The 19473-nt window shown below is 35.4% G+C and overlaps 4 protein-coding genes across 5 annotated transcripts; 3 read left to right on the top strand and 1 right to left on the bottom strand.

Moving 5' to 3' along the window:
• Window positions 1–951: 951 nt before the first annotated feature.
• Window positions 952–1497, top strand: LOC145565554 (PRA1 family protein B3-like). Its single transcript, XM_081625518.1, has one exon. It carries the CDS (start codon window positions 952–954, stop codon window positions 1495–1497), a length of 546 nt encoding a protein of 181 aa, XP_081481644.1.
• Window positions 1498–3297: 1800 nt separating this feature from the next.
• Window positions 3298–3684, top strand: LOC145565553 (PRA1 family protein B3-like). The gene has a single exon (XM_081625517.1). The coding sequence runs from the start codon at window positions 3298–3300 to the stop codon at window positions 3682–3684; it is 387 nt and encodes a 128-aa protein (XP_081481643.1).
• Window positions 3685–4506: 822 nt separating this feature from the next.
• Window positions 4507–6958, top strand: LOC145564316 (small ribosomal subunit protein uS14m-like). The gene is made up of 2 exons (XM_081624632.1): window positions 4507–4752; window positions 6459–6958. The coding sequence occupies exons 1-2, from the start codon at window positions 4647–4649 to the stop codon at window positions 6785–6787; spliced, it is 435 nt and encodes a 144-aa protein (XP_081480758.1). The 5' UTR covers window positions 4507–4646; the 3' UTR covers window positions 6788–6958.
• A 263-nt stretch (window positions 6959–7221) lies between these two features.
• LOC145562699 (uncharacterized) lies at window positions 7222–17059 on the bottom strand. 2 transcript variants are annotated; one of them, XM_081623063.1, is made up of 12 exons: window positions 14574–17059; window positions 13561–13688; window positions 13234–13333; window positions 13015–13147; window positions 12764–12827; window positions 11073–11823; window positions 10086–10415; window positions 9264–9938; window positions 9084–9156; window positions 8917–9014; window positions 8036–8155; window positions 7222–7609 (listed from the first exon to the last, which is right to left on the bottom strand). In XM_081623063.1, the coding sequence occupies exons 1-12, from the start codon at window positions 16860–16862 to the stop codon at window positions 7535–7537; spliced, it is 4836 nt and encodes a 1611-aa protein (XP_081479189.1). In that variant the 5' UTR covers window positions 16863–17059; the 3' UTR covers window positions 7222–7534. The 2 variants fall into 2 exon arrangements, with proteins under 2 accessions (XP_081479189.1, XP_081479191.1); XM_081623065.1 differs by having other exon boundaries at window positions 7223–7609; window positions 8917–9002.
• Between the last annotated feature and the right edge of the window lie 2414 nt (window positions 17060–19473).

The following is a 19473-nucleotide window of genomic DNA, read 5'->3' as shown; positions in this document are numbered from 1 at the left end:
AAAGAAATATTGAGAAAAAAAAAACATTAATAACATCGATTTGCGGGTGATTTTGTCGTGAATTCCCAACTTAATTCCATTTTGAGAAGTATATTTAATACTTATATATAGCCATAAGGGGTACATATATCATTATCCTTTATTTATAACATAAAGAATTGAGGTGCACAGCCTACAAAACCTGAAAGAGAATAATGGACCGGTATATGTATAGTACTATATTAACAAGACCAGATCCCAGAAAAATGATTAACTATGCGTAAATACAGTAGAAACGTATTAGATTAGCTAAGTAGCTAGTATTTTAGCTGATTAGATTGGCTATTGTGAGGGTAACGTATAGGTGTTTGACCTTTTTAAAAAAAATAAATAAATAAATAAATAAAAATTGTGACATTAAAATAAAATAAAATTTAAAAAAAAAAGGAATAAAAGTTTAATCCGCCTAATTCATTTGCATGGTGACATGGTCCATAAGACCATAATTGTGATAGCTTAATAGGTGTATAATGTGATACATGTGCAAGAACAAAGAAAGAGGAGAGACTAATTAAAATTATCTTTAAGTTAAGGTAACCGAGCCTAACTCGGAATCTACCAATTTTTTATTAAAAAAAGAATAAGGTGAAAAATATAATTCATCAAAATTCAAAATACCATCATATATATATCACATAATGTGCAATATTAACATATTACACCCAATCATATTTCATCAAAAGAAAAATAACTCTATTTTACGTATATATGATATATTTTATCGATTTCAATAAAATTTTATCCTACTTCTTTTTGACATAAACTTTCTATAAATCAAATACGTTCCATACCTATAAATATCGTTACATCATACATCACCAACCACAATTTATTTTGGCAAACGATTGAGAAAACTTCAAAAAAGAAAAAAAAAATTAGTGAGAAAGAACCAACAACACTCGTTCAACAACAATGTCGTCCGCACAAGAATCCTCCAACAACAAGGTTGATACAACCCTCAATTTCTACATACTATCAAAACGCCTCCACAACCATATCAAAACGACCCTACTTCCCCAAATCCGATCATGGCTCGACCTGATTGACCCTGCGGGGTTCTCCCACCCAAAAACCCTCCTTGAGGCCAAAACCCGGGTCCACAAAAACTTGCGGTACTACCGTGACAACTACGTAATATTCCTAACCCTAATCCTTGCTCTATACCCTAACCCTTTCACTCTATTGATGCTCTTCTGCCTCATCCTAGCCCGAACCTTCATCTACGGCCTCGAAGAGCCGCCTCTCGTCGTAGCTGGCTTTAACTTCACCCATGATGAAGCTTTCAGGTTCCTTATAATGTCGGTTATTCTTCCTTTGAGTTTCTCATCACCCGTTCTTGTAACCGGTGTAGGGGCTATTTACGGTCACGCCGCGTTTAGGGTGCCCGAACGAGACGATGTTCCTTTAACTGACGATAAAGAATTTGTTCATGTAGATGTTGCTGCCGATAGCAAGTGATTCATCCCCATCAACACCTCCTTTTCAATTTATTTTACGTAGTGATAGATATTATATTTAGGATAATATTTGTCGCAACTTAGGATATATTTAATGTATATTTTGTAAGTTTATCGTATCTAGGATTCCTTATCCTAGAGTTATAAACACTATATATTTGATCAATGGTACACATTTCAGATTGGAGGGTTTTCCCGAAATCTAACACGTAGTATTAGGAATCCTAGAGTTATAAACACTATATATTTGATCAATGGTACACATTTCAGATTGGAGGGTTTTCCCGAAATCTAACACGTAGTATTTTTTCTATTTATTTTGGGTTGATTTTTTTTTAAAAGTTTAATTTGTGGTTAAAACTCATTCAATATTTGTAATTTATTTAATTTCATCTAGATCTATAAAAAACGGTTTATAATTAATATCTTTTTCATATTATTGATTTTATGTGTTAGTTAGTTCAAGATTCTAGGAGTATGTTAATGAACTTGCTTGACTCGAACCAATAAGTAAAGAAATAGGTTTTCACATGTGTTGTGACTCGAAACTCAACTATGGTTTAATCAAATAAAAGGCGACTTATATCTCATAGATCGATCCGATCAATATGCTAATATATGGAGTGGTTTATATTACTCCGTAGTATTTTCAATTGAAAAACATACTTTTTGTTTTTAGAATTTTAGACTAGAAGAATTTAATTTAATTTGTTATCTTTACGGAATATTGATTTTGAGTTCAGAAAGTTTATTAATTTTAGGAGTATAGTAATATAACATGTAGATTAGAATTTTACTTGATGCATTGAGGTCAATGATAATGTGAGTTTCGAACACAGAGAGTAGCTAATAAGCGATATTTTTTACTAATTATAATCGAAGAAACTTTCGTGCATTAGTTGTTAGTAATTAGTTGATCTGAATTATTGATTTAACAGATTAGTCTTAAAGTCCTTTAACTAATTCCGTGAAGTCCAAATAGACGAATCTGATTTAAATCATACTCCTTAGGACAATTTTTCAATAGGTCATGATGGTAATCTTGCAATATGGACCTTTAAAATTTGCTATTAAATCACCATTCAAAAAGATGACTAGATAATTAATATTGGTATAATGATATATTTGCATACAAATTTTTTAAAATGAAAATAAAAAATAATATGACAAGTCAAATCTTACATGGCACTATGTGCACCAATAAATAATTGCCATGTAAGATTATGACAATTTTATTTTGTCATAACTTGCAACCTTTGATATCTTACCCTAAATTTTATCCTACAAGATTAAATTAAAATTAGGATTAGGATTTTTTTTTTATAAACTTTCCATAAAATTTATCTACTCTACTACTACCTCCAACTTTTTTAGTTGCAATTTTAGGATATTATTTATGAGATATAAAATATTCCAAAGTTGCAACTAAAAAAAGTCGAAGGTAGTATATAGATTCAATTAGGATTAGGATTAGGATTTTAATAAACTTTCAAATACGTTCAATGCCTATAAAGACCATTATCACATCGTACTCCATCACAATTATTTTCAAAACATAGATTAAAACTTGTTGTGTTTTAATCAAGATTATTTAGTGAGAACCAAAATCTCATCATTCAATTCAATTTGTGTGCTCAATTGCTCATCACATACATACAATGTCCACCAATGAATCCACCCCCGCCACCGCCACCGCCACCGCCACCACCACCCAAGTCACAATCTCCAACGATTTCTACACTCATTTGTCGCGTCTCATAACCATTTCAAAATCCGGCCCCAATCCCGACCATGGCACGACATGTTGGACCCCGCGAGGTTTACTCACCCAAAAACCCTAGTTGAGGCCAAAAACCGGATTAAAAAAAACGTACACTACTACAAGGGCAACTACATATCATACACCCTTGCCCTTGAATCACGTTACAACACTTATGTTCTTTTGTTGATATTGTTCCAATTCTTTGTCGTCGTAGCTGGAACCGCCTTCTCCAAACGTGAAACAAAAGGAATCCTCATTTTATTGACTACTTTGGCACTGTTTTATTTTTCTTCTTCTCTTCTAATTGTTAACATTGTTGTTGGTCTTGTTCACGCTGCTTTTAGGGTTCCCGAACATGACGACGACGACGATCAAGAATTTTTTGATGCTGCCCAAACTCTTCCATGGATCTCCGAAGACTATTGATGCATACTTCATAAATGTCAATGCTTAAGATAAAATAAGTTTATAATGTAATAGTACTACTTATTTTTTGTTGGATTAACTCTTTGTTTAGTTAAATCTTGTACGCTTTAGATTATAAGTGGTGAATTTTCATTAGTTTGTGCATAAAATTTTATAATAAAAAAAAAAAAATCATGTGTAATTCCGTTATAAAGTTGTCCGATCAAAAGTTATCTTTTAATGAATAAAAGTTACCGGCCCATTATATTTAAAAGTCTGCCACAAGCAATACAAATAAAAGTTAGCTAAATTGGTTTATTTTGACACATATGTTGAGACTTGGAACCAAATGAACAATTCGATCAACAATTGTAGGGTCAAATTAAACCCAACCTAATAGATGGATTTAATCGAAAATCATACAAAGTATATGGAGTGATTGACTTATTGTGTTTTATTGTTGAAGAATCAAATCAATCAAAAGTTTAAGGTGGTTAAAGCCCACGCCCCCTCACATGAAAATCCTTTGGAATTGAAACATGGGCGGCATGGACCCGCTTATATCCAAAGTGAAATAGTCCACTTGAAAATAGAGAGTGAATGAGATTTGAATCTGTGACCTACAAAGTCATGTAATGTGAACAGTGAGGTAGAAAATTCGTAAAATTATATTCATCTATGTTTTTCTAATTGAAAGGGTCAAATTGCAAATTTTTGAAAATTGCTATATACATGAGATTCTAAGAGGTTGCAATAATGTTTTATTCATGTGATATCAATAGCCAGCACAACAAGTCTAACCAAACAAGAGCTAGGCTCGATTCCATACCACTCCAAACAGCCAAAACCCAACCCAACCCAACCTAACAATTCGCAGTCAATAGGCTGAATAGTATTAGACTGTCCCTTGTTCTAATTTCCCACCTTTCCCAAGAATTTCACTTCCAAATTCAGATCCCAAACACTCTCTTTACAACTAGAAGATGTTCAAGGTGATCGGAAAACTTTTGGGCAAAGCTCCATTTCTACAGGCAGCTCCAAAACCTAATTTTATCTCTTCATCTGTTCATGAATTCCAGTGTAGTAGAGGTAATTTAATGATGTATTTCGGTAAATTATTGATTTTTTTTCCCTTTTTATGAATTGGGTTTTTTTCGTTTCGTCAAATTAAGATGATGATTGTGAAATTTGATAATCAATTTGAATGTTGGATTCTGTGGTTTGTGGGTTTTCATCATTTTGTTTTATTGCCCACCAACTGTTTGTTAAAATGCTGCTTCTATCTAGTACATAAAAGCCTAGCTTAAAATTGCTGAAATGCTCACAATATGATTTTGTTGTTAGGTTGTATAATTCGTTTATGTTTGATCATTGATTTGTTATCTGGGTTATTTTATACTATGTTGATATGTTAATCTTCCTATTAATTGTAAATGAGACATTCTTAAGCCCATGAAATTTTTAGACACTGTTTGCTTTTTAATTAAAGAAAGAAGCAACCTTTTTTTGGGGGGTGTTAGTTTGAATGAGTAGTACTTAATAACTTGAATGCTTAGAGTGTTTGCGCATGGATATTTGATTGGAAACTAGGGCATTTTTGGGCCCACTGTTCTTATTACAATATTGCATTGCGATTGAGATGAGACGAGGACAATATGTTTTGTGAAGTGCATTGTTTGAAGTTTTGGAGCTTGTGTTAGAAGAAGTTAGGTCTACCACGGTAGGGGGCAACATGGTGTGATAGTGAATGTCTAAGCCAAGATAATCGTGACTTTTTTAGGTAGGGGATTTAAGAAATTTCGAGATAGCCAACTCGCATGTTCTTCCTTGTTCGTGTTAGTAGTTGTTATTGGAGAACTGTGAATTCAGTCTTTGGGGCAGGGGTCATGTAATTTTTAGCTGTAATATGTAATCTGAAATGGTTATGCATGGCGAACTGTTTAGTCCAAAAACGTGTTGTGATTGGTTGTTGCTCTAGGGGTTAGTGTGCTCTTGTGATTGGTTGTTGATCATCTACTTATCTAGCTACTGCTCAGTGCTAAACTTCTTCAGAAATATCTGTTGTATATGTATGCTTCTTTGCTATAATTTTAGTGCTTGTTTGTTTAGACATAGGAAATAAAATTGCCTTGGAAGATGCATTTCCATGCACTGTTGATTCCTAGGAGTAGCTATGTTTCGTTTGGTTGATCATAGGAAATTTTACTTCCCATAGGAAAATCCACTTGCGTAGGGGGGCCTGGGTATGTAACTTTTCATTTTGTGGGTAGTATGAAGTGCAACTTCCCATAGTTTTTTCTAACCAAACAACCTTATCTTCCTCAACTTCCTAGGAGTCCTTACGTCCCATGAATTTTGATGGCAACCAAACAATCACTTAGTTTCTTCATTGATAGATGACAAGTATTTCTATTTTACTGCTACTGTGCACCTCCAATTAAATAAAAGTGTGTAATTTAACACAGCTTCTCTATCAGACTATTAGTATTGGCTATAATTTATAACCGGATTCAGAATTTGGCTCCACAGTTTTTGATTGTTGTTTAGATGACACTTGACTGGTGAATAATAATTATCAGTTTTTGACTGGTGAATAATAATTATCAGTGATCAATGGTAGGTCTAGCTTTTGTGCTGTTTGATTGCAAAAAGAGAGATTATACTTGGTTATTTTATTCTATACCTTGTTTAATGGTTTGCTTGTTATACTATTACCAACCATGATCGATGATACGGATGTCAGAAGTTCTCTTGATAATTGGTACTATTTACTGAGATTTTTTTTTTCCTTGTAGGCTTTTCTACTGGAGTAGGCGCATATGTTGGTGACAAGCGAAACATACTGGACTACCATCGTAGACAGCTAGCATCTAAGTACGAGCTGAGACGAAAGCTGTACAAAGCTTTGTGCAGAGATCCTGAGCTTCCTCTAAGCATGAAAGACAAATTTCGTTACAAGCTGGCCAAACTGCCAAGAAACAGTGCCTTCAATCGACTGAAGAACCGTTGTATCTTCACCGGGCGTTCTCGAGCTGTGTACGAGAAATTCCGGATGTCTCGTATTGTTTTCCGCGAGTTGGCATCTCAAGGCCAATTGCAGGGTGTAAAGAAAGCATCCTGGTAACCATCAGATGTTCCAATTAAACAGTTTTGGAAAACACCTGCTTTGCTTTTGAGTTTCTATAATCAGCAGTGTACAACTGATCTCTTGTTATGTCTTCTTTTTCTTTATCTTCATTACAATAGCTTCATGCTTGGGGTGATAAATTTATATTGTTGTTTAGTTGATTAACTATAGCCACTCTATTCATGGTACGGTGAAACAATTCTTTCTACGAATGTCAATTAATATGACAACACAGACAAATATACAGTTTAAAGGTGTAAATCATGTCCAATATTTTGATGCTTAGTTACAGGGTTGTGTAACGTGTGTTGGCTACTTGAAAACAGAGAAGAAAAACAAAAATGGCAGAACAAGGGACAGTTTATATAAGGAAGTACAAGTTTATGTTAAAAAACATACCTAAGTATCGAAATTTCCGTTCACACATTTGTATAGGCATATAGTTGTATTACTCGTATTAAAGTTAAAACCAAAGTAAATACAACATAATCACGAACTTAATATTGCAGTAATGCAGTTCTCACGCAATTCTGGTTTCCGAGGTTTTAATCAGCAATGACTCAATAAAAGCAAATTGCACAAATATTTGCATCTTAGTTGAGACATTATTCCTCATTCAGCTGTAACAAAAACACATGCTAATTTCCAAATCAATACAAGAACAAATTATACAAGAATGAAATGATATTATTGGTTAGAGCAAGCAGTGGCTCAGTTTATTCAATTTACTCCCCATGAAATTCTTCATTCAAAATCTGTAGTCAGTTTTCTGAAATCGCTCAGAGCAGAACTTGCTGCGTACAGCGCCATCTTTTTCACCTAGGAAAAAAAAATGAGCAGAGAATCAGGTTCACCTTCTGATAGTACAGGTGACATGAAGAGAGATGCGAGTAGATCGCCGTAGAGTTAGTGATTCAAACACAAACTTTACTTTTGGAGATATGCACATTGAGTTTGGTGACAACGGAATAGGCAAGCATTGCATTTTTGCAGATCACTATTACCAGATATTAATTAGAAGGCTTAAATAACAATCATAAGAAATGCGGATCAGCGGATGAACTATCCCATTTGGCAGTTCCCACCTCAAAAGTGATTAGGATTTGTGATATTCCAAATTTGAAGAATGCATCATGATTCAATTTGTCAAGGTAGAAATTTTGCCTCTACCATAATATCAGAGCTCTAAACATAGATAAATGTGACAGGATAAGCTGATAAGAAAGAGAGATCACATTCACAAACCTCCAATTTGTCCTCTTTAGATCTGTGGTTTTTGGGGAGCAAGCGAAACTCATCTGTCAATCGAATGCATTCTTGAACATTCTCAGGGGATACAAAGTCGAGGGCCACTTTAATGCAAGACTGAAAAAAGTGATAACATTTTGGTAAGGTAACAGTTCTTGACATGGAAATGATCATGAAAGATGCAAGATGCTTTGTGGCTTGTGCACACCACGTTGCTTGAATACAAATTCATGTTTCTCAAGGTGATGGAAAGATCTAATGTAGACCAGCTCCGTAAGAAACTTTAAAGCGACAAAAGTAAACTACTCCAAATAAACTAAGCTTCACATCAGAGTTTCACAGGAAAAATTCTACTCAGGAAGTGAGGCACCTTCTCAAAATGAGTGCAAGTACATCATGCCTCAAACTCTCGTTGCCAAAGCTCTAAACAATCCCAAATTATCAATCCTATCATAAACTTTTAGCCATAGTTTTGTATACCTTTGGGTACCAAATGACACAATTCTATGATGCCTACAGTGTAGGTAGACTGAAACCAACATCTTTCTTTGCCTAAATCTTTTCTTTTCTTTTCACTGTGATTCCCTTTAAAGTCTAGCATGACCATTGAGAGATCTTCAAGTTTAAGAATTTCTAAGTTCAACCATCAAGTAACTACATGTCTACATCAAACCCTAAGGTCTGTAAATATGAAGAATTCAACATTGGATAGAAAATAAATTACATCATGATGTATCAGTCCAACAAATACAATAAATCAACACAAAAGTTTATGTTGAGACTGAGAATCAAATGAGACCAAACAGTGTGAAGAACTGGAAACTTTAGAAGTAAAATGATACTAGAAATTACAACCAAATTTTTTTGAGGAAACTTACTAATCTATTTCTCACTTGATGGGGACATCCAGCAGGTATAAAAACAGCCTCGCCCAAGTGTTGTTCAAATGTCCAAGGTTCCACACCTGCAACATATTCTGTTTAAAATTGCTGAAAATTTAATGAAAATAGTAATACATACACCAAAATAACTAGGCAATTCTTACCAAACTCTTCTTTCAGCTGTTTCTTATGGATTTCAGTCATATAGAAAGTCTGGTCATGAATAGGATGGACAACCTAGGGTAAATGAAGTCCATCAAAATTAAAGCGGTTAATGTTGCTAACAATAATATCTAGTTGAATAATCAAACAGGTGTACAGTCCAATGAGCCAATATGACCTACCGATTTCACAGGAAGATTGTTAATGTGGTTAAATTCTTGCTGATGCCTTTTTAGATAATCAAGAAGTTTTGGGACATCTTCTCTTCTAAAAATATCCCAGATAGCACCTTCACTGACTTTATTTTCATCAAAATCAGGGTTTTTAGACAATAAATCATGCTCTCCACCAGAGCATGAAGCCTCCAAAGAATTATCAGCACCTCTTAAAGCACCAGCTACATCAGCAGAGGGAAACTCTTTAGCAGCAGAATAGTTCAGGATAGCATCAGAGTTTTCATTAGTTTCACTGTCATGTTTATCCGCAGACACTGATGTTTCTGGAAAATGGCTGACGGTGCTTACAGAGCCATCTCCATCAACAGAGGGAAACTCATTGGCAGCAGAGCAGTTCAAGCCAGCACCAGAGTTTTCTTTTGTTTCATTGTCACATTTATCTGAAGACACTGATGTCTCTGAAAACTGGCTGACGGTGCTTTCAGCCCCAGCTCCATCAGCACAAGGACACTCTTTGGCATCAGAAAAGTTGACGGCAACATCTAAATTTTCTTTAGTTTCAGTGTCACTTTTATCTGCAGTAACGGAACCTTCAGTTTCAAAAGTTTTTTGCAACTTGTGTATGACCTGCTGCTGACATGAGCTAACATCAACCTTTGTTGTGTGCATCAACACATTAACCTAAAGAAAAGCAGCAGTAGACAGTAGTCAAGACCAATAGCATGCTCATTTCTCAATGTATGTGAGCTCAAAAACAGAATAACGTGCAAATGAAAATCAGTGCATTTATAATTTCCTTTGGGGGAGAAGGCAGAAAATAACTCATACCGCATCAGATATATCACAGTGCAGTTTTGTCATAGAATCACCTCTACCAAGCTCTTCTTCATAACCATATGCAATGTATGTTTTTGGTCCCAAATCTGGCTTTGGCACACCATCTGGTAGTTTGGTAACAAGATTGAGGATACCACATTCAGGATGAGTGTAGTCGCTATATGGAAGCATCATGATAAACTCAGCAAAGTGCCTTGGCAAGCATTCTTCAAACGAATTCGAAGCAGGCCAATCCTTCAGTTTTAAAATTTCTGGCCAACCATTACTATGATTCCGACCATGCAAATAGCCCTTGAAAAAGTGATAGATATCAATCTCTACCTGCAAAAGGAAAATGACCTTTTCATATGTATCTGGGCCTTCTATTCTTGAAGAAACATGTAATTCTTCCCCAGAGCAGGATTGTGACTAAACAACAGGTTCAATAAAATCCTAATAACATATACAGAGAATTTATTAATTCTGGAGAGAGAGAGAGAGAGAGGGGGGGGGGGGGGGGGGGAGAAGAAAAAAACTGCAAATTCCATTCACCCAGAAGCAGTTACAATACTTCCAGTCAATATAAGGTAGCAATGTGAAACCTCAAAATATAAGACCAAAGGACTTAGTGACTGAAAACTGGATTTTTATTTGTGCTGTTCTAATATCTATAAAGAAAATTGAGATTATAATTCTGAAAGAACACAAAATTATTATCCAGTAGACAAAATTTGATACCAATTCTCCCCACAAGGAGACAGGAGATAGTAAACTTAATTCTAGATACACGTACTCTTATGTTTAAGACACAAATGTCGCGAAAAAAAAAAAAAGGTTCCATCACCAAGTATGACTTGCTTAGAGGGTAACAAAGAATAATACATACCAGTAGATAGTGTAAAGTACCATTTAACATTTCCAAATTCTGAAATAAATCGATAAGTCTATCACATAGCAAGTTCAGAATCCAAACGCATACCTTGAAAGCCTAGCACGTACCTCACACCAGTCCAAACAATCAATGGCCTTTACATTAAGTGTATCCTCCTTCATTATCTTTTTGGCTCCTCTGAAAGCCCTCCACATCACCATTGGCTCCCAACTCAGACCAGATCCTTCTTTCAATACATCTCTAACAATCACAGGTTCACCTCGTGTCCAATGCCTTTGAAAATGATCAATATTAAGTTCATTCATACTTGAAACACTCGGACAGTAAAGAAAGTTATCACGCATATTTAGCCTTGCAGCTGCCTTTCTTCTTTCAGAGGTATTACTTTGAGCATCTGAAGCAGTGGGGAGGCAGATGAGACATTCCTGACTAGAATCTGTCTCTGGCAAATAATAATCAATAGTGACCTTATCAATGCTTTCAATCACTGTGTCCACCCAATTAAGTTCAAGGACACGTCTCAGTTCAAGTACGTGAAGTCCACAACCACCATGTCCTTTCTGAGGACAAAGAATACTATCATTTATGTTCATGCTCCCACAACCTGTAGGGGGTAAATAATTTTCAACAGCAAACACTTCACTGTCTTCCATCTTATCAGCATCATGTTTCTGGCTGTTTCCTGTTATATCATGATTCAAGGAACCTCCTGTAGAGTGACATGAAGATCCAGCTTCAAGGTCATCAGACCTTAAACCTGATCTCAATTCTTGACAACAGGATATACAGAGATCATAAGAGCAAACAGAATTGGGGCAGCTTCTGTGGAAATTTACAATGGATGTGTTGCAATTATCACTGTTGAATAAGAATATTGTTAAGGTCCAACTGCTTGGCATAATTCTACATTATTTCTACTATCTGACACAGAAAAAATCTTCATAGGGAAAGAAAACCAGTTTAGGGCATATTCAGACATATTGGACAAATATTAAACATTGAAATCTGAATATGTGAGGGAAATTACACTAACTATAGCTTTAACATGGTGGGAGAATTAAGAAACTGTGAAACTATAACCTGTAATTTAGCCAAAAGATACTCATGTTATGAAGAGAAGAAGCATAACAATTACAGGGACACATTATTTTTAGCAAAAACAGGGCCACCTAATTAAGCAAAATCTTTTCATATGTTGCCAGTTTTTTCCTACTACTTTTCAATTAATTTATCCAAGCATCATATATTATTGCAAAATTACTTCCTATTTTGATTTTGACAAGCATTTCAAATTCCCCTTTTAAGCCTTTAGTTTTAAACTTCACAAATATTGATCCTGACAGTTCTGCATACAAACGTCATTAAGTATCTTTTCTGATATATATTTTCACTAAGAAACTCAGCAAGAGTAAGTAATACCACTTTTCAGGTCTTTTAAGCCTTTAGTTTTAAACTTCACAAATATTGATCCTGACAGTTCGGCATACAAACGTCATTAATTATCTTTTCTGATATATATTTTCACTAAGAAACTCAGCAAGAGTAAGTAATACCACTTTTCAGGTTCAAACTCATAGCCCTAAATCCCTAATATAGAGTAATATCAAATGGTGGAAACAATAAGTAAAAAAAACTAACATGCATAGAAAAATCAAGGGAAATTATTTCACAAGTCAATATTGCAATATAGATGCATATTGCATATTAATACACCAAGGCACCCAGTCCAGGAAGTCCACTTTGCAAGTTGCAAACACTAGATGTTTTGATTCTAACAAGCAGAATTATGGGCACATACCAGTATATCCGATCATCTTGATCAAATCTAGTCTTCATTATATCCTCTTCTTTAATTGGTTTGCCTAACAAAAAAAAAGGAAGTAAAATACAAGGTTAAGGCTCTACCTAGAATAAGCAACAGTTGGAATCATGAAGTCCACTATGACATCAAAAGTCGTTCTATCCTAATTCTAGTTCAATAAACAGCCAAGTTTTAATCATTCATTAACATAACTATATTGTCTATATACATCAAACAAGATTGCGCACCAAGTATTCTAGCTTCCACTTCCAGCTCAGCTCTCTGCTCCTCTTGTATGCTTTTTAGAATAGGGTTGATTTTGCACATCAAGTACAAAAGCCTATCCAACTTGACCTTTCTATCAATGTCTTTCTGTCTGTCCTGAAAACATAAAATTTATCAAGCATCCAATTCCAATGCATCAAGAGTAGCAAACATCAAACAAAGCAAAAAACAGGCACCAGAACCTTCATAACTAGCTTCTCCTGGAGACATATTTTGCAATTGCAATTCCCACGACAAAAAGGGCACGCCTCCCGTACTTCCTCCTTTGTTCTTTCAGGATACCTGATCCATTATGCTAGTTTTGAGACCAAATATTTATCTTGCTGAAGCACGATGATAAAGGAAAAAAAACTTCGTGGTGTAAATGATAGTTCATAGTAATGACGTCTAAACAGGATAACAAATATACCCCAAATTCTAAGTAGATGAAAGAACATGTCTTTAATTTACTATTATATACGGAGTATAATTTTAACTTCACTAGTAGTGATGCTGTTTTAGTACATTACCACTTTATAAGGCATGGGAAACAATAACGTCTCTTTTTGCAGAATGAGCAAGCAATAATATCATTCTTTTCGCATCTGCACTGGTGACACCTTGAACTGGGCTCTCTTCTTCTAGAAACAGCGGCAACCTGAACAAACAATCTGATGAGAGTGGCATACATAACTTAAACATGACATTAAAAAACATAATCACAAAAGCCATTTTGCAGCTTATGAACAACAATCCAGCACAAACATCACCATCTTCTCTTTCTTTTGGAGGACTGCAAAGATATGGGAAGAAATGAATGAATTTATAGCATCTTTTTTTGTCTTGCTACTCCTACATGATTGTACGTAGTCTGAAGATCTTTTCCTAGATATAAGTAGGCTCTGAAATGGTATATTTGGTCCTTCAAAGAAAGCAGGACACTTCATCCAACACACAAATGACACCAAAAATTCATAACAATGACTGAACACTTCCCACATTTCTGTTAATTAGTTTTTTGGGAATTGAAAATTGGTCGATCAAACTTATTAATGGATCTATCAAATATGGGGTACCATAAAGCACAAGGCCGATACACACTAAAGTAAATAAGCGTTATTTGATTCCATCCAGAAATCTATTTTCTTCCCTATGAGTTCAAGGCAGATGAATACATATACTAGCTTTAAATCTGGCATTGTAGCACTCAAGAAATTTCAAAACCAAGAATAAAGCAAGCAATGTCAGGGCTACTATACATGAGTCCATTTTTTCCATGACTAACATAAGTGAGATTTGACACATAAAAGATTATTAATGGTGTGAATCATCTCCAACATTCAGATATATATCATTATTTATTAGTTTACCTAGCTTCTTGTAAACTATGTACAGACTGCAAATCTAGTCAGTGAAAATATAAAATTTAAACTCTAAAGCTGCCACTCTGAAGATGAAGTTTTGTCATCACCAGCTTATTACTTTCTTCCGGTTCTTATCACAATCATCAAAGAACTGATTGTCAATCTCAAAGAAGCTTTACCTCAGGCATATTTCTTGCTCTCAACCGGTAGTTAGAGGCCTTTATCTGAGGTTGCTGCTCTCCAATTGCTGATTCAAGTAGCATTTCAGCACCATCCACCTTTTCATTTCCACAATGTCGCAGTAAGTCCACAACTTCCATGTCCTTTTGCACAACCAAGCCTCTTCCTCCAGGCAGTGAGCTAATAACTTTGGGAAGGACTCCATCAACAAGAATTACCCTTTTGTTTTTCAAACCTCTAGGCCGTCCACGCTTCTTCTTTCTCCGACGTACTCTTGAACCAACATGATCAGCAGGCTCATTCCTCACAACTTGCACAGCTTCACCACCTGCCTCACCCACTTGTTCTGCACCTTCTCCACAATTAGCAGGCTCATTTCTCACAACCTGCATTACTTCACCACCTGCCTCACTCACTTCTTCTGCACCTTTTCTACAAACCCTTCCCCTCCTACCAATCTTCCTCTTCTTCTTTGTGGAACCCTTAGGCCGCCCCCGCCCACGCTTCACTACCTTCTCCCCTTCCTCTTCCACCACCTCAGCAACCATAACCACATCCTCTTCCTCATTTTTCAACCCTCTAGAACGCTCACACCTCTCAACCTTCTTCTCCAAACCCTCCTCCTGCACCTTAGCAACCACAACCACCTTCTTCCTTCTCAATTTCAACCCTTTAACCTGGCCTCGCTTCTCCACCTTCTCCAATTCTCCTCCAACCCCCTCCATCGGAATCACATCCTTCTTCCGCCTTTTCGAACCTTTAAAACTCACCAATGCACATCCCCCATCATTAACTCCTTCCCCATTAACCACCTCTCCACCATTCTTCCCCATTTTCGGCTTATTCTTCACACCCTTTGGCCGGCCTCGCTTCTTCTTAGGCATGATCAACTCCTCTTTAACACTAGGAACTTCTTCATTACCCAAACCCTCATCAATTCCTTCTTTAAAACCCTGAATTCTGTTCTGATCATCTTCTTCACTATCAGACTCAAACAATTGCCTAACCCTCTTCCCAATATCATCATTTCCACCAAAATTCACACCCATTTCATCAAATTTCTTACCATCATTTTGATCAACAATTTGATCATCCCTTAATTGTTCTTGGTTTTCAACCACCATTTTCTTGTTCTTGTTCTTAGACCCTTTGGGTCGACCCCTTTTCCTTTTTTGCCCCTGACCCACCGTTTCTTTGCCTTGATCAACGCCATCACAATTCTCCACCATTTTTGTTCCTGCGTTGTTTTCAATCTTTCTCTCTTCGAACACTTCACTAAACAGAATTTCCGGTTTATTACTCTTCTCATCACTACAAACAGAAGTTATATGGTCATTTTGAACCCCCAATCCATGAATTCCGCCACCCGATTCACCAAGGCCAATGTAGTAATTTTCCTCCAAACCACCATTAAATGCCGGTTCAGCCACCCTCTCAACCGTTTCCTTAAACCCCTCACTTAAGTCACCAAGGACAATATTGTCTTTTCCGCTTCCAACGACAACTCCCTCATTCGAATCAATCCTCGGTTCACCAAAGGCAATATAGTCATTTCCAACAGCGCCGCCATTAAATGCCGGTTCAGCCACCCTCCCTCCCACTTCCTTAATATCCATCCCACTCAATTTACTAAGGATAACATCGTCATTTCCGCCCCCAAAGACAATTCCAACCTCCGAACCGATCCTCCGTTCACAGAGGGCAATATTGTCATTTCCAGTTGAGCCACCATTAAACACCGGTTCAACCACCCTTTCCTTAAAACCCATCCCACCCAATTCACTAAGGATAACATTGTCATTTCCGTCTTTCGTATCGATCCTCGGTAAGCTCGCTTCACCACCGGTCCAACCCAGCGCAAATTGAGACCCAAAAGTACCCGCACCACCACCACCTCTTCCAAGGGTGTTTAAGTAACTTCCCACACCCACTTCACCAAGGACAATACCGTCATTTCCACCAAAAACCGGTTCACTCCGCCTCGAATCCCCCTGAAAATCAAAATCAATAACCGGTCGATACGGCTCAACAGCAGAGAAAGAAGCGGACACAGAATCTCCATCACTCATTCTCTCTCCTCCCGGAAAACTTCGCCGGCGAAGATTCTCACCGGAGATTCCTTTCCTCCCTTCTAACGGAAAACTTTTCCGGCGAAGTTGTCTGGAAACGCTGAGAAAATAGTGTTTCTGACAGTAAGATCTTCCGGGAATAGCTCTTTCACGGCACCTCCAATTTGGGGTTCCAGTTCTCCGGCATCTCTCGCCGTCTTCCGGCGCCGGAATCTCCATTTTCTCTCTCCTCTTTCACAATTGTAAGAATGAGAAAATGGGTTTTAGGGTGATGATTTTAACGAGGGAAGTAAGATAAAATGAGTAAATGTGAGAGATTTTTGAAAGAAAGAAAGAAAAGATTGTGATTTTGATATTTCAATTGAGAAGATTGAGTGTCATTTTGTGTATCAGCATTGATTTGGGTCCTCACTGTTTTTTGCTACTGACAACTGATGATTTTATTTTCTCGAATTTAATGACCTCATTTTTTCTTTTTTCTTTTTTCTTTTTCCTTTTTCTTTTTTTCTTTTTCAGTTTTTCCTTTTTCTTTTTTAGGATTCTTCGAAAAAGACAGGATTTTTATTTTTTAAAAAAATTATAATAATAACAAGTGTTAGTGCTAGTTTATCAGTTTTTAATTTGACTTTTGCAATATTTTGATCATGTTTTACTTATGGTAAGTTTATTCCCACTCGTAATATAGACTCTGCCACATCAGTTTTTCACTAAGGTTACATTATTTTTTAATTATAAAACTCATACCAGATTTGCTCTACTTTTAACACATTATACCAAAACTCACCTCAGATTCACTATTTATTTTATAAAACTCAACAACATTTTTTAGCTGATGAGTTGGCAGCTACTTATTGGCCAACAAAAAAAAAATTCAGATTGCTTTTTTGTGAATTTGTAGAGTCTTAAGATGAGTTTTGGATTGTAGAGGCTTAACTCTTAATATGAGTTTTGGAATCCAAAACTCATCTCAAGACTCCCTATAGTCTTGCACCACTTTATATTGCAAAAAACATATAGTCTTATATGTGAGTCTTGAGTTAAGACTCTACTCAAGACTCACCAATAAACTCACCCTTATATTGAGTACGGGCTTGTTCTCTTTAGCTTAATTTTTGTTCAATTCATTTCATTTTATTTCAGTTCAGCTCCAATCAGTTCAGTTCAGTTCAGTTCAGTTGTTTTCAGTAAATCAGAACAGACCCTACATATATTAAGGGCATGTTCTGTTCAGCTTAATTTCAGTTCGGTTTAGTTCAGTTCAGTTCCTAATTTCCTTCTCTCATAAACAATTCATTTCAGCACTATTCAGTTCAATTCATCCTCAATCATTTCAGTTGTTTTCAATAAATCGGAACAGATCCTAAACTAAGTTCAAGATATATGTTAGAATCACTTTAAGTTATAATTTTCAAATATTAAGTTATTGTTTGGTTTACGTGGGAAATGAATTCCCATAGGAAATTATATTTATGGCAAATAATTTTCCTAGCCCATTTTCTAGGAATTGACCAAAGTTTGTTTAGTTGATAATATAGGAACTCAAATTTCCTAGGAATTCATTTCATAATATTAGTTAGAATTTGTTATATACACCCGGGTGTACCGTACACTCAACTAAGTTTTTGTCTTTATTTGATGATAAAAGGAAAAACAATCATCAAAATGAGAACAAATACTCATTGGAGTACATTACACCCAACCTCTCAGTATTAGTTGGCTTGAATATTTTTAATTGAAGTTAATTAATTTGGAGAGAAAAAGAAAGAGACTAAATTATTAGTTTTAATAATGCAAATAGGCCCCACAAATAATTGTGAAAAATGTGAGTTACCAAGAGGGACTTGGTAAGTGAATTCCCAGTTAAAAACTTTCTTTTAAAATTCTACTTCCCCTAATTTGAAAAATTTGTGTCAACCAAACAACACACTCATATCCTATTTCCTAGGAAATGGAATTTACCAAATGTCTTTTTCCTCTAACCAAACAACACCTAAGTTTTATAATTTTTAATTATTGATACTATATTAAAATTATCATTGACTAAAATTCTTCATGAACAAATATATCAGATACGAATACATAAATTATAAGGCTGATTTTATTGTTAACAATATTTATAACTATTTAATTCTCTGTACTAATTTATTGTTGAATCTGTTGTACTCATAAGCTTGTTGATATTTACTAATAATTAAAATCTAGTTTTACTTTAAAAAACTTATTTTACTAAATCAAAACTATTATATGCAGTATATTCTTTTTAATTGGCCCATTTCATTTTTAGGAAGTGAGTATAATTTTGCATTGATTTTATCTTTTTATTGAGTACGCAGTGATTTTTTTATAAGAATTTGTTACCAAATTTTGTATTAGGAGTAATAATTAGTATGAATTAATTAGTTTGATAGTACTGTATATCAATATGGTCACTGCATAATAATTCTGGAAAAAGTATGCTCCCATTTTTTTTAAAATATAATCATGCTGTCACATTATACTCCTCATTGTGAAAATTTTATAGATTTTAAGGAATTAGGAACATGTATGGTTTGAAATTATTATTTACGTTAGCCTATTAATACAGTAAGGCCCTGTTTTTCTTTTGAGTTACTTTGTATAAACACTAGTATCAAACACACCCATTTGACCAAAATAATCCAAGCTCGCTTGGATTTGTACAACTCTACATAAAAATAGATTTGTTCTCTTCTTGGAAAATCAAGTAATATCCTTAATTAGGACAATACATGACAAACTGGCAACTAATTCTAACCAAGGGAGTATTTCAAACGTGATAAGCATTCTGGTGTTAAGAAAATACTGGGGTAAG

Source organism: Chenopodium album, chromosome 10 (genome assembly GCF_948465745.1).
Source record: "Chenopodium album chromosome 10, dcCheAlbu1.1, whole genome shotgun sequence".
NCBI classification, from domain to species: Eukaryota; Viridiplantae; Streptophyta; class Magnoliopsida; order Caryophyllales; family Amaranthaceae; genus Chenopodium; species Chenopodium album.
The sequence above is the reverse complement of the archived record's forward strand: the minus strand, read 5'-3'. Positions and strand labels throughout refer to the sequence as shown.

What these genes read in the sequence shown, in the direction of transcription:
- LOC145565554 (XM_081625518.1), top strand. Translation starts at nt 952, where the DNA reads ATGTCGTCCGCACAAGAATCCTCCAACAACAAGGTTGATACAACCCTC.
- LOC145565553 (XM_081625517.1), top strand. Translation starts at nt 3,298, where the DNA reads ATGTTGGACCCCGCGAGGTTTACTCACCCAAAAACCCTAGTTGAGGCC.
- LOC145564316 (XM_081624632.1), top strand. Translation starts at nt 4,647, where the DNA reads ATGTTCAAGGTGATCGGAAAACTTTTGGGCAAAGCTCCATTTCTACAG. An exon ending in TGAATTCCAGTGTAGTAGAG is followed by an intron (nt 4,753 to 6,458) that starts GTAATTTAATGA and finishes TTTTCCTTGTAG; the next exon opens with GCTTTTCTACTGGAGTAGGC.
- LOC145562699 (XM_081623063.1), bottom strand. Translation starts at nt 16,862, where the DNA reads ATGGAGATTCCGGCGCCGGAAGACGGCGAGAGATGCCGGAGAACTGGA. An exon ending in TTCCCATGCCTTATAAAGTG is followed by an intron (nt 13,334 to 13,560) that starts GTAATGTACTAA and finishes ATAATGGATCAG; the next exon opens with GTATCCTGAAAGAACAAAGG. An exon ending in ATCAAGTGAGAAATAGATTA is followed by an intron (nt 8,156 to 8,916) that starts GTAAGTTTCCTC and finishes CACTTTTTTCAG; the next exon opens with TCTTGCATTAAAGTGGCCCT.